The sequence below is a fragment of the Neolamprologus multifasciatus genome, chromosome 4 (assembly GCF_963576455.1).
Source record: "Neolamprologus multifasciatus chromosome 4, fNeoMul1.2, whole genome shotgun sequence".
NCBI lineage: Eukaryota > Metazoa > Chordata > Actinopteri > Cichliformes > Cichlidae > Neolamprologus > Neolamprologus multifasciatus.
The window spans coordinates 5,488,109-5,502,786 of NC_140442.1; the positions used below are offsets into that span (position 1 = coordinate 5,488,109).

The following is a 14,678-nucleotide window of genomic DNA, read 5'->3' on the forward strand; positions in this document are numbered from 1 at the left end:
ACTTAAAAAATAAAATAAAAAACCACATCTCACTGCCACATTCATAACACCTTCATTGAATGTTCAAGTATTCGAGCCATACTCCTCTGAAAGTTCCCGAGAATCTCTCCTGCTAAAAATGTTCATTGAATAATTAGTCAGGTTTACATTTTGTTCAACCTTTAAATTTGTATTTAGCTGTTCCAGCTGCTCAAATTCACACAGAAGCAGCAACGAATGATTTTTCAGCAGAAAATGTGAACTCGTGTCTTTTTCCAGTATCAGTCTTATTATTGGTGCTGTTTAGTTCCAACCACTGTTAAAAGCAGGCAGTAAGATATCATACAACCTGTTTCAAAGATTAAAAAAAGGTGAGTGATGATTTTGTGCCAAGGTCAGACATCTGCACTACGTTACAGGGTAATTTGGTGCGACTACATCCTCGTAACCAAGAATAACTCAGATTACTTTTTCAGCAGCTGGTGAATATTACAAGTCTATTTCCACAGTTTTCCAGATGGAATCCTTAAGAATATTTCATGAATTTTCAGTATGAGAAAACACACCCCATCCCACACAAACACGATGAGTCAAGAGTGAAAATCAGTTTTTAAACATTTATTTGTGAAACCGAGTGAATTTAGAATCTGAGCTTCTGGAAGAACCACTTGTTCTTGCCCGTCTTGTACCTGAAACAACAAACAGGAGGTGAAGTCATTTTCTCTGATTAAACAGTCAAACAGAGCAAACATCACTGATCAATCTGGACGTGCACACACCAACTGCTTGCTAAGAGGAAATTACAAAATGTATCAAAGAACGGGTTTATTTTGATCATAACGGGATCTTTTTTTGCATGATTGTGCTGCCGCCGGACTTTTTGTCCACTTAACTCTACTTTAGAACACTTACTCATTTTGAAATCATAAAAAATGTAACCCTGATGTACTTTATTAAAATCCAAACATAAATCCTCTGATGTTAAATCAAAAGGAAATCAGGGAGACTCACCTCTCCTCAAACTTGACCTTGGCCTCCCGCCTGGCTTTGCGTTTGAGAGCTGGATCCCTGAAGACGTCCTTGTTCACAACAGTTTTGTCCAGAGGAATATCCACAGAGTATCTGAAGGAGTAAAAACATGTTAAAGACTTTTTTTATTGACACCAATGGCTGACTGCAGCTGGCTCTGCTGAGCACCTTCATACCTGTAAGATATGAACAATCAGTATCGCTTTACTAGCTTCCAGATTCATAAATTACAAATGGATCATAAACCTGCTCAATGTTCAAGTCGACATTCTCCCTCAGCGTTGCATCAAGTTTGTTCAACGTTACATGAATCAGACACATCAAGCACTTAAGGCAGCCTGTGTGGGTGAAAAGCCACTGATGTCAACCAGCAACTAACTGCTGTTTGATAAAAATGACTCCTCTTGTTCAACATTGTTCTACAAATTACAATTTGATCACATCTTCGATCAACAGCTGAACATCACATATTCCTGCATCAGAGCAGCAGCAGGATGACTGTCAGACCTCTTTATACCTCAGTCTAAAAATGACAGTCACTGGAACAAAACTATAACTGGCCCACATTCTGAAAAACAGGCCCCAGTTAAGAAATAAATAAATAAATAATTAAGCAAAATCTCTTTTCGTCATCAAGATAAAGTTCTATAGTTTTTATAGGTTTTGGGCACCAAAGATGTCTGAAGAGCATCTGTTCAGATAAAGTGACAGCAGCGTTTAACAGACCTATTTATGTACTTAAAGGGATCAGTCATTTTACAGAACAAAACAGCTGTCCTAAAAAATAAACTGACTACTTTTTGCTTAAGTGGCTCGTTCACCCTGAAGTAGTAACAATTATTCAGATCAAACACATAAGGCAAGTCATGTTGGTCGTTTAAAACAAGTGGATCCAAAAAAAGAAGAAGCAAAGAACAGCTGTTAACAGCTGGAAAGGACAAAAAGCAACAAAAACATCTCCAGTAATAAAACTTTGATCTGAAGACACCACACATCCCAGCTCTCTGCTTAAATAACTGCAAGCAATATAATATTTAAACTTCTAATGAATGCACAGTTCAGATTCAGACACGCACTGTATTTATTTGCACCTCACCAAGTTTGATGGGTGGATTTATGAATATGAGACTCAGAAACTGTCATTACACAAGTTTCACAACATTGATTATCTGTAAATGTCTTCACAAACACATAAATAACAATGGGAAGAACACCGTGTCAGATTTCAGCCCATAGATTTGATTGGATTTTTGAAAGAAGAATAACCAGCCTCCTCAATTAAACTCAAAACGTTTAATCAACCAGATGTTTTTAAAAATGACAGCCTTTCTTGATTTAGCATTAATAATATGGTATCCAATCATGTTACAGCTGTGGGACACTTTTTATAAGACATTCCAAAAGACTTCATCGGTCACCACCACTTTATTTTCTTTACAGGAAAACTTAATTATGTCAATGTAGATTAGACACTGACCTGGTGGGCATGAGGTGGTTGTAGTTGAACACCTTAACGAAGGCCTTGATCTTGGACCTTTTGGCGATCTTCTTCTTGCCCATGGATGTGGTCACCTTACGGGGATAGCGGTCGATGCCGGCGACCAGAGCGTGGCTGTAGGGACGGTCAGCGGTGCCATCATCAATGTTCTGCAGGCGGACATTAGCAGGAGGATGTGACATCAGAGACACGAAACACTTACAAGACAAAAAGCTGAATTACCACTGCAGTATGTATTTGAAGGCAAAGAAATGTATCAGTGTTTCCCCACGTATCAGTGAGTTACCCAGCCTTTTATTTTATTTTTCTTTCCACCTGAGGGAATGACACCATCTGGTATTGTTATCAGAGTCACTATACTTTTTTAATCCCAAAAGAAATTATGTAAACTCAGTTTCTTCCCATCTCATGTTTTCCCTTCCAGCTGGTCATGTATGTCGTAGCATTCCAATTATCATTCAGCTACTTAAACTATGGACTTACGCCAACTTGACCATCTTAGAATATCTTCTGAAAAAGAGATGCCTCCTTTCATACAGCACACACCTGTGTGCACAATTCCAAACACTACTAAAGCAAAGTTAGTTTAAGCAAGGAGCTTGAGCTGTGCTCAACAGGCAACATGCTCCCCAGCATCCACCTGTAGGCTCCACAGAGATATTTACTCACCACTTTCTAGTTTTACATCCAATATATATACATGAAGTGATGAGCTCTGAGCACAAAGCCCAACTGTAGTTATAACAAAACGTTTGTAGGCTGTCTTACTGAAACACATGGGAAACACTGAATACACGGACTGTAATAGGACTTACTTTCTATCCCTCATCACATGGCCTGAAAACTACATTCTTGGAAATTCAACATGCAGACAAATGGCAATTTGGCTTTCAGATGGACAACTCTGGTAAGAGCTTGGTGTGTACATATTCAGGCACATGTGCCATACAATCAGCAAACTCTTTTAACCGCCTTACAAAAAAACTCCCAGAAGCTCTTCGGTCTTACCTTGACGATGACAGCTTTGCGCCCAGCGTAGCGTCCAGCTAGGACCATCACCACCTTCCCAGGCTTCATGAACTTGCCCATTTCTGCCAGAAAGAGAAGGCACATTTGAACTCACTGTCAATATCAAATCAAACCCGTCAATCCGCCAACACGTCTCCAAGTCGGCCTCTCGTTTATGCTACATTAGCATTAGCTTTCAGCTAGGCTAACAGCTTTCAAGGCGTTTTCATTTTAATTATTTTGCTCGGACACCTTATTAAGTGCACCGCATAAGCCCCTTTACTTATAGCAAAACTAACACAGCTCAATAAGATGCCTACACACGTAAACAGTCTTATTTCACAAGTGGTTCAATGGGACTCTGAGCAGCTACACATCAAGGAAGCTGCCATGTTGAAAAGAGCACAGCTGGGGACGAAGCGCTGCGATAAATCTGCTCATTTTCTTTCTTTAGCAAACAAAATCTACAAACTAACGGCCACATCTGAACTAACAGAGTCGGTGCCGTCTATGTATCATGAAAAAAATGATAAAATTAGGCGCATTTGGAGCGATGGATGAAGATTGTTTGAAGGGAAATCGCACTCACTGATGCTGTTCTACGGCCACCGCTAACAGGAAAGGAAGTCCACAAGGTTTAGCTGAACTTTGACCCATCGGTCTGCCTACGTCACATCCGTAAGTAGCAGCAAGCGAATGTTTTTTTTTTGTTTATTAATTTTTATTAAACAAAAAATTCACCAGAACTCGGTCATTAAATAAAAGTTATTATTTTAGCTCTTCTTTTTAAAAATAGGAACCTAAAGAAAAAAGACACCAGAGGCGGATTATTACCTTTCTTTAGATTTTCACGGTATTGAACAAAGTTATTTCAGAGTAAAAAAAAAAGACGTGGGACACAGAAATGTTTCAGTCGGTGGCATAGAGACTCAGTTATGAAATCTAAATAAAAGAAATTAGTGTAATTAGGGTAACAAGAAAAATCAGGTAGATTTATTATTATTTTATTATTTGCACCATCTGCAGTAGCATTCAGTCCCCCGACAGTCATCCACATGCTTTGCTCCATTAAACCTTTTGTGGTGTTCAAATGTTTGTTACTCAGATAATGTTGGCGGGTCTGGTGGACTCAAGACATTGCTGAGCTATTAAATCAATCCACCCATAGCAATTTATGTACAAATACCTAACAGATTTGTACTTATTCCAATTCCAAGCAATACAGATCACATGCATGGTTATTATTTGGTGTTTACTTCTCTCCTTTTATGAAGAGAACTATTTTGTTTTCTTTCTTATCTGTCTTATCTAATAAAGATGAAAGCAACCATGTTCTAAAAACTTCATCATACTGCCTTGTAAAGTCACTGAAGCTCTCTGAGCAGGCAATCTTAGGTTGTGCATCACCCTTGATTTGCAGCTGGGACCGAGTATGAGAAACTATAGATCCTTCCCATAAGACAGAGGGGTAAAATGTGCATTACAATTATTGTTGTTATCCATGAAATTTACTGCTTTACAAAAAAGAAGAAAATAGCAAGAATTTTGACTTTTTTCTCAGAATTCTGGAAAAAATGGGCCCACTTTTTTTCCCACTGGACCTAATCCTCTTCCATTCATACTTGGTTCAAATTTGTGTATAAAAACATAAAATTAGTCTATTTTCCTCATAAACAAGAACATCGGGGGGACACTCCCACTAGGGTTATATCTGGGACTCTCCACCATTTGACCTTAGAACTGAAGAAGCCTCTCGGATGAGAGGTGAAACGTCTTCAAGTAACTTAAAGAAGTCCAGACGCTTTTCTTTGCAAGCTCCTTTGACTACGATGACCTGGATGACTGAGAACCTTCACAGACAAACAAGAACATCAGTTTTAAAGTTTTTGATAGTTTTTTTTTCCTAAGACAGGTGCTTGAAATGTCACATTGTTTGAGGGAAAAAAAACAGGAGCAGAGAGGCAAAGCACGCACACACTGAAACAGGAAGCCACATATGAGGAGGACAGGGGGAAGGGGCATAACACCTCCACACTCACTGTATATGATCCCCAAGTCGAGTGGATCCAAACACTGTGTGTGATATAAACATGTAGGGGGGAAGGGCTACAATGTGAAGTCATTGAAAATGTGTTATTTGATATTTTCTTCACAGAAAATGATGCAAAACAGAGTCTGAGGTGGAAATATTCAGCTGCATAATCTCTCTTTGGGCAAACATTGAACACCGGTCCAACAAACCTGAACACCACACAAGGGTTAAAACAAGCAAACAAACCAAATAAACCCAACCAACCCTGCTGTTATAAGACAGCAACTTCTGACCTTCGCCATCATTAAACATCCAGAAATAACAGCAGATTTTAGCCAATAGGTTCAGCATTGAATATTATTTTTTTTACTGATAAATATCAAAGAAAGGGGCTGTTAGTCCCTTAGTATTAGACACATGAGGTGTGATCAAGACCCAAACCATATTCAGCCTCAGTTTGGGTGAGACTGCGTTCAGTTTGGATGCAGTTTGACTTGCTGGTGAAGAAATCATCAATCAGTAGGCAGAACTGAATGCATCCATACACATGAAGCTGTAGATCTGATTTAATTTATCTCAAAATTCCTAAAGTAATTTCAGTAAAATCTGTTAATTCAGTGAATCAGAAACCTAACCCAACTGTTCAACCAATCCACTGCTCTGCATTGCTGATGGGTACCTGTGTGAGTGCAGTCATTTGGCTTAAAGTTATCCTGCTATCACAGTGTCCACTAGAGTGACTGCTCCCTCCTGTCTTTGAATGCCTTTCATTCATATTAACGCATTCACGATTACATTTTTAAGTCTTAAATGTACGCACTCTGGTGGCTTGAAACTGAATCTGTTTTTATTCGGCTTACTTTTTCCTCTTCTTCAGTCACTCTCATTTGGATGAGCTGTTTTCAGACAGCTGCAACCCACAGTCTGCCCGATCTGTTGTGCACAGCAGGACATAAAGATTGGATGCATTCTCATAGCCAGTCTCTCTTCAAAACATTGGCATTAGAGTCTAATCTATAGACTGTAGCTATAAATAAATAACCCAGATTAAGCCATCTCCCAACAGGCATTACCATTAGGCTTTTAGTAACAGAAGAGATAAAGTCTCGTGAGAAGCTCAGCAGTTCATTTATTACATTTAATTCATTTACAGACAAGGTTCCATTAAATAAGATTAAAAACTAAAAGATAAACATCGTTCATATCCCAATATATAATAAAACATAAACAGATGACCCAGTGTTTCTACTGTTACCAGACTGAACTGCTACAGTTACAGTACAGCTGCTACTTTAACCCTTCAACTGTTGATCTAAGCTATTGAATAAATAAATGTCTCAATACATAAATAACACAACAGCCGAACAAAAAGCAAAAACAGGGGAAAGAATGAGAAAAACATAACAAACCTATCCCAAACACACTTTGCTAATCACATAACACATGGTGCAAACATGGTCTCGTGCAGGAAACAAACTCAGAGCTTTGATACATACTTGTGGTCACAGGAACACTGAAGCTTTAGTCCTGGAGACAAGACTTAAACTACACTCAGTTTGCAGGTGCAGTTCACCCCAAAATCAAATTTACACAACAGCTCTCTGGTGTTTAGTGCGATTTGTCCTTCTAAATGGTTTTGGTTTGCAGCGGTTTAACAGAGATCCCTGCTCAGCTGTAGAAATATCTGCTTATGTTGAATAGAAACTAAATGACACAGTTGGTCCCATAAATGGATTTTTACAATATATATGAATTACTATTCAAATGTTTGACGATCATGACCATCCCTACTATTTATCCTTTGTGTAGGAACCTTTTACCTTCCACTAAACTAGTTCTTGCCAATAATTCTTGGTAAAATATCTTTAATCAGCAAAATGCCAGAAGGTGGCGGTAATGCATTTAACCTGTGATTGACAGTCAATTCCCAGTTCCAAAAGACGGAGATGAAGATGGTGCTCGAGGCTTTATGACAACACTGCACAAACCAACGGGTCACCGTGGCTACGTCCATCTTTTGTACCGTCTGTGCTAACTACCAGGCAGGAGGTGGGTGCAGGAACTGTGCAGTCTGGCCCTCGTCCTGAAGCTAGCATGTCACAGGGTGGGGGAATTCCCAATGAATCTCACGATGTTTGGCTTCAAATAATAACAAGCAGCACTAACAGCCAAACAATAGCATATAGAAACTCAATTTTGGGGTGAACTCTGACTTAATAGCATCTACGGTTTATACATTCAGTTATATAGGACGTGCAACTGAGCTGGTCTCAGGATGATGGAAAAAAACAAAAAAGTTTACATCCTACAATTATGTCAGTTTTGGGATATTCTCATCTATATGAGCTGGATTGAACTACACCTGAAAGGAGGAGGAAAGCAGCAGTTTATACAGGGTCAAAATGCTTTTTCAAACCTGAAACACCAGAAGTGACACCAGCTTCATCTGCTACAGCTGCATATTTCTTACATAACACCACCCACATCTGGGTTTTCCTCAGCGGAGGAAACCGTAACGCACGTTTTCCTTTACGGGCTGACCTAAGTGCTGCCGTTTAGCCAGTTTGCTACACATGATTTACCAGCTGAATTATTCATTCGCAAACAGAAGCCACTGCACTTTTCACTGAGAACAAGCACCCGTGACAGCTCTTGTTTACCATGGAGAGGCCACGGTAGAGCAAACTTCCCGCTCATTCATTTACTTCCTGGATTGTCAGACTGGAAATTACAGTAGTGATTACTGTAAAACTCTCACACAATGTTTGCTGCATAGCTCAGGCCACTAACAGGTACGACAGGGGAATGATACAGTATGATGAGCAGCACAGGTCGCTAAGGTCAGGAAGGCTAAAGATGAGGTAATCTCCATCTCCACAATAAGGCATTTTTACAGTACAAGCAGCTGAGTCTTTGATATTTTAATATAGCAGGAATGCAGACTAACACGACATTATCACCCATGCATGTAGTGTAGACATCACATACTTGCACTTAACTTTAGAAGGGTTGCTGCTTAGATAACCTTTAAAAGGCTACATACTTAAAGCAAAGTCATGCTTTTGGTCCTGAATGTTTGGTAAGAGCAGTTTAGTTCAGCTGATAAAACAAACACTCTCATCCTCAGAAAGCATCTTTAATGTTCTTCAGCTGCCGAACAGCCAGATCCACAGGGAGGTTGAACCTAAGGTGGCTGATGCGACCCAGGATGCGCAGGGCTCCTTCGAAGCCGGTCTGCGCCATGTAACTCCAGGAGTGATAGTGCGGGTGTATCAGAGTGCCCGACTTGCACAGCAGGTTGAGCCACGATACGAGCCGCTGCTCGTTCAGAGCCATGCACACCAGAGCTTTGAACTCCGAGTCCGGTCCTCGCTTGTAACGTCCATGCTCCTTCAGCACAGTGTGAATGGCCCACAGCAGAGACTGCTTAGGCGTGACGGTTACCGGGCCGCTCCCAACGTGCAGGCCGAAGGACTGAGAGAGCTGGCGGGCCGGTGACTCTACGAAGGCCTTCCCGTTTTTGGAGTGGTAGTACTTCACAAAGAGTTCCCATGGGTGCATGGTTTGTGCGACTGGTCTGTGAGGCAGAAGGCAGGAGATGGGTGCCAGCACTACGCTCATGGTCTGAGAGGGTGAAAAGAGGCCGTGAGCCAACAAGTCTTTCAGAGCAATGGCCAGCTCCTTCCTCACAGACGTCGTCAGCTCGTCTCGGGCCCCCAGTGTGGAGCTGCTGGTGTAATTGACCACGTGTTCGACAGATGGGTGCCTATGCGAACCCAGAACTCGCACCTTCTCCACAGCTGCCTCCAGACGCTGCAGCAGGGGTCCGTAGTCCCCCCCGCACAGATCCTGAGGCCACATGCTCTGGGGGACGTGTCCGGTCGCGCAGCCAAATTGACTGGCAGCGAAGATTTGCAGCACGGCCAGGGCCTTCTGGATCAGCTGCAGGCCGGTCTCTCGCATCTTCTGGGCCTGCTCTGGGTCCACTGCAGCAGGAAGAACCATATTAGGAACGCACACATTTTAAAGACTTTATTTTACAAACGCTACAAAGCAAAAAAAACTGTACCCTGTGTTATCAAAGCTACAGTTAAGAAATCTCTGTATACAACAAACAGAGTGTCCGACCTTTCTTCTTTGCTCCTGGAGATCTGGCATTGGTCCCTGCTGCGCGTGGCTGCTGGCTGCGTCCATCTGACAAAAGAGGGTTCCCCACCTCATCTTGTGGAAGAAAATGTCAAAGTTATCATGTGAATGAAATTAAAAATGAATCTTATTGCTAGTAAAACCACGGCTCAGAAGGCTGTGTACCCTGGATGAAGTTGATGAACATCTCCAGATCCCTGATTTGCGTTTTGAGCTGCTCCACCAGCTGCTCTTTGACTCTGGCTGGGTTCACTATCTGAGCGATGGCAGCGTCCACTCTCTGCCTCAGCTCCTCAGGTGACAAGTTCCCGATGTCCTCGTTCAGGTTTACATCCAACTTTTTGATCAACTCGTCAATGATGACCTGGAAAGCACAAGACGGGCTGAAGGTTAAACACTGTTTGCGTATTGTCACTGCCTCCAGGTGGGAGAAGGAGCTTTTGAATGTTAAGGGCATTCTTAAATTTAAACTTGATGGCTGTGTAAATATGTTGCTGTTGAAAGTTGCTTATTTGCACACCCAACAGATAAATGGCCTATATTTGTATAGAGCTTTACTAGTCCCTAAGGACCCCAAAGCGCTTTACACATTCAGTCATCCACCCATTCACACACTGGTGATGGCAGCTACATTGTAGCCACAGCCACCCTGGGGCGCACTGACAGAGGCGAGGCTGCCGGACACTGGCGCCACCGGGCCCTCTGACCACCACCAGTAGGCAACAGGTGAAGTGTCTTGCCCAAGGACACAACGACTGAGACTGTCCAAGCCGGGGCTCGAACCGGCAACCTTCCAGTGAACTCCCAACTCTTAAGCCACGATCGCTCCAAATTTGGCCGATGACATCATGGAGATCACTTCGACTTTCTCATGTTTGCATGGCTTCATTCAGTGGCATCACTAACACGCAGTTCAAAAGTCTAATGAATAATGGATTGGCTCAGCTGAGAAACTCTTTTGCTCTTAGAGCTTATAGTCGCGAATGAATCTGTGGAAATGTTGTACTTAAAAAAATTTAAAAAAAACCCTTGTGAACATAACGTGATCTTGAGCAGGTTATCTAACAGTGATCTCCCCTAGATAAAAGAGCCATCTTCCTGACAGCGAAATCTTTCGCTTTAGTCTCAAGTTCCTCACCCTTCCAGATCAAACCAACTTTGATTTCCTGTTATATAACCTTCAGATATGCTAACAAAGAAATGGCACAAAAATAACTCAAATATAAATATAACTACCATTACAGCTTTGTGATTACAGGGTAGGGCTGGGCGATATGACCCAAAATTCATATCTCGATATTTTTTACCTGGACGGCGATATAAGATATATATCTCGATTTTTTTTTTTAAGCCATAAAGTAAGAACAAAAAGAGAGTTCTTAGTCAAAGCTGTGTCCCAGATGTCACACAGGCACTTTTATTAACATAGAGCATAGATGTACATAAAATTTACTCAAAAATAAATTATGAGCATTTATTAAATAATAATGCTCCATAAATAAAAGAAAACAATGTTGTTTTTGTGCATAACAAAAAGCTCACAATTGTGCAGTCAAAATGTAAACTAAAAGATGCAGAGCATAGTAACAAAGACAGATTTCACAGCTGCTCTGTTCCCAACTTCTACTGTGTGACTGACAGCATTGAGTTTGAAATCCTCTTCGTAACCACGTCTCTTAACAGGTGCCATTTATGGTCCTTATACACAGTAGGGTAATATTACGTTGAAGCACAGTACGTATCACTCCGCGAGGCTCCTCGGTAGCCGTAATGCTCTGACAATCCATCATCCGGTGCAGCACCGTAGCTTACCAAAGTCGTACTAAAACATTTTTGACAGATTGCTGAGCGCTGTGTACCACATAAAATCGCTTCGCGGCCATCAAGCACAACCAGAATTCATACATAAGACGCGCTGTCAACTTTTGAGAAAATGAAAGGATTTTAGGCTGTGCAGCGCCTCTGGGCTGCATGGCGTTAGCGTGGTTAGCTCGTTAGCGTGGTTAGCTAACTAACACGTTGACGGCGTCCAGCCCCACGCACGGGGCGATGCGCAGTAACTCGTTAACGGAGATTTGCCGTGTCCATCTTGTCACTTCCTGCAGGTGAAGCGATGGGGGAGGAGGGGGATTTGTGTTCAGTGAAGGAGGGGCGAGGCCGAGTAATGTTGCGTAAAGACAAAAGTGGACGAAAGAGAGGCAAACTTGCGGCTCCACAAGTATAGTTATAACTCAACATAGACTATATCGATATAAAGGATATTGTCACATCTTATATCTCGTATAAAAATATATCGATATTTTTTAAAAAACTCGATATATCGCCCAGCTCTATTACAGGGTAACCTCTGTACTTTTTAAAAGACATAAGTATTAATAGGTATGAGAGAGAAACGCTATATCCTTACAAAATCCGGGCACGCTGAGGTCAGATATTTGATTTGTTCCACCTGAGCTGAAACACGCAAACATCACATTATATTGCTCAGCATAATGTAATGTTTATGAAAGTACCTGAGGACACTTCAGACAGTTTTTATTTGCACTTTGGTGGTTGTAAAGATTAAAAGAGAAACAGGGATTGAAGGCTGTCAGGAAAACCTGTAAACAGCATTTAAGTGCTGTGATGTTTGCATTGACACAAACCCACCTTCTGTCTCTCCATGACGACGGACTGCGGCAGCGAGTCGTAGCTTCCCTCCTGGTAGGCGAAGCGCTCAAGATCATCCAGCTGCGTCTTCAGCTGAAAAATGAGATCCTTCTGTTTTTCCCTCTGCGCTTCCAGACGTTCCCTCTTCTCCCTCTCACTCTGACAGGAGAAACACACAAACAGTCACTCTAGATTTTACAGACAGGAGGAGCTGACAGTGTGAGCATCACAACACTGAAACAGCATGTAACAAACAGACAGCAGTGTGGACGCTTTGCCAGCGTCAATAAACGGAAATTTTGCTCCCAGCATTTTCCAGTTAAGATGAAAACACACACAAAAAAACTGAATATTTGGGCCACTTCAAGGTCTGACAAACACTGAACAGGACTTTTACACAAACCAAACTCTCAACGAGACATCAGGTATCGCTTCATACTCACCAGATCGCCCTGCAAGCAAAGCATGCAACAGGGGAGACAAAGAAAAAGGGCTTTTAGGTCAAACACATGAGGAAAATCTATAGTCACACATACAGCAGCTAATGAGGACACAAGGCTGTGGCCGAAGAGGGGTTAAAAAGAAGAAGAAAAGGAACAAAGCAGGTGGCTTCAATTTCCCTGTGCAAACACAAGCCTTTATTAAACAGATTGAGATCTGCTCGAGGCATTTTTATTGAGCCTGCGCCGCTGTGACTCACACGCCTGTGACAAAAGACAAAAGGAGACATTTTTTTCCATGAGAGATAAGAGTTCTGCAGGAACAACACAGGTGGGCGCAGCAGCCAATCCTGTGACGCAATAAAGACACTTTAATCAGAATAACTGGCTGCTAGAGAGTAAATGTGTGCATGTTTAATGCTGACATAGACACAGCTTTTCAGCCGTTTGGTACAGAATACCAATAATATACAGCAATCCTAATATATGGAGTGAATGTGAGTAATAATAGGAATCAATTACAGAGCAACACAAGGAAATGTTTATTTTAAAATTATGACACTTCTCGTCTGCGCACTGTCTGGAGGAAGTATAAAATCAGAGTCCTCACCGAGTTCTCCAGCTGCTTGGTGTCCTGAGCCCTGCAGCCCACCACATGCGGGCATCCCCTGAAGGCGAACTCCTCCAGGTCTGCCAGCATCCTCTCCTTCTCCTCGCTCTGTGCGTGAACGATCTGCTTCAGTCTGAACTGGACCTGAGCGAAGTGAGAGGTGAGTGCGAGGAGAGAGGAGTTTAGTAAGTCCTGCTCCTCCTCGAGCCTCCTCAGCCGGGAGGTCATTTCCTCCTCGCTGGCCGACGTCGAGCATCTCTGCTTCGAATGAGCGCCGCTGCCGCAGCTCCCGCTCTCATCCTCGGGGCTAGCCACAGCGCCCACCGGAGCCCACCGCTCCCCTGCTCCGGCTAGCACAGCCTCGCTATCCGAGGCTGACAGCTCGTCTGTGGACATCTTTAAACAGCCGACCTCGCTTCGGAACCGTGTCCGCTTTAATGTCGACGCTTGGAAGATCGTTTATTTTCTAATGCTGAGCCGAAAACAAGTAGAATCAACACAGACGGAACAGGTGCAACGCCATCTTAGGAGGAAGGATGATTCATACGTCAAAGCGCAGGCACGTCAAGTAAACGGAGTCAATTGCCGGAAACTGGGCTCGCATGTCTTCAAAATAAAAGCTTAAATAAACGTTTAACTTAATATCGGAAATACATAAATGCGTAAAAGGATGAGCTAAATGAGCTAAAGGGACCCCGTTGGAAATGAAACATTTAATTATATCTTGAATTTAATTGCACTGAGTACCGGAGGAGCAGATCAGCGGATCACATTCTGCACTCAAAGGAAAATCTACTGGACCTCACAAACGAAATAATTCTGTGACTTACTTTTCATTAATTACCCCACCGGCCAAATCCCATTTTAACGTCCCTCTATATGTTTATACAATGCATAAAACACACCATTATTGCCAACATGTAACTTTTAGCTTTCGATTAATGTAATAAATAATTTCACAGTTCATTTGAAGTGTCGTATTTTATCATTTGTTTTTAAATATTTTATTTTTATTTGTTGTTTTAGCTCTTTTAAAAAAAATCGGTTTTTATATTTAATCAAGAAACTTACTTCTCCGGGTTAGACTATTATTTTGAAACGTAGAATCGGATGTTTGGATTTCCACTTAAGCTGTAATTTTTACTGCTGGTCGATCGGAGGCAGCACGAGCCCACATAAAACCTGAAATCACGGTTTCAAAAATAAAAGTAAAATCTCCAGCAGTACGACGTCAGCCTAAAAAGTGAAATTTTGTGCCGGAAGTAAGGATAAGGGAAAACAGGCCAG

The 14,678-nt window shown here is 41.9% G+C and overlaps 2 protein-coding genes across 2 annotated transcripts; both read right to left on the reverse strand.

Moving 5' to 3' along the window:
- Positions 1 to 582: 582 nt before the first annotated feature.
- rpl27 (ribosomal protein L27) lies at positions 583 to 4,203 on the reverse strand. Its single transcript, XM_085157190.1, has 5 exons — positions 4,104 to 4,203; positions 3,515 to 3,597; positions 2,486 to 2,655; positions 991 to 1,101; positions 583 to 668 (listed from the first exon to the last, which is right to left on the reverse strand). The coding sequence occupies exons 2-5, from the start codon at positions 3,593 to 3,595 to the stop codon at positions 620 to 622; spliced, it is 411 nt and encodes a 136-aa protein (XP_085013316.1). The 5' UTR covers positions 3,596 to 3,597; positions 4,104 to 4,203; the 3' UTR covers positions 583 to 619.
- A 2,452-nt stretch (positions 4,204 to 6,655) lies between these two features.
- rundc1 (RUN domain containing 1) lies at positions 6,656 to 13,966 on the reverse strand. The gene is made up of 5 exons (XM_085157188.1): positions 13,392 to 13,966; positions 12,342 to 12,500; positions 9,858 to 10,056; positions 9,675 to 9,767; positions 6,656 to 9,532 (listed from the first exon to the last, which is right to left on the reverse strand). The coding sequence occupies exons 1-5, from the start codon at positions 13,785 to 13,787 to the stop codon at positions 8,670 to 8,672; spliced, it is 1,710 nt and encodes a 569-aa protein (XP_085013314.1). The 5' UTR covers positions 13,788 to 13,966; the 3' UTR covers positions 6,656 to 8,669.
- Positions 13,967 to 14,678: the final 712 nt, after the last annotated feature.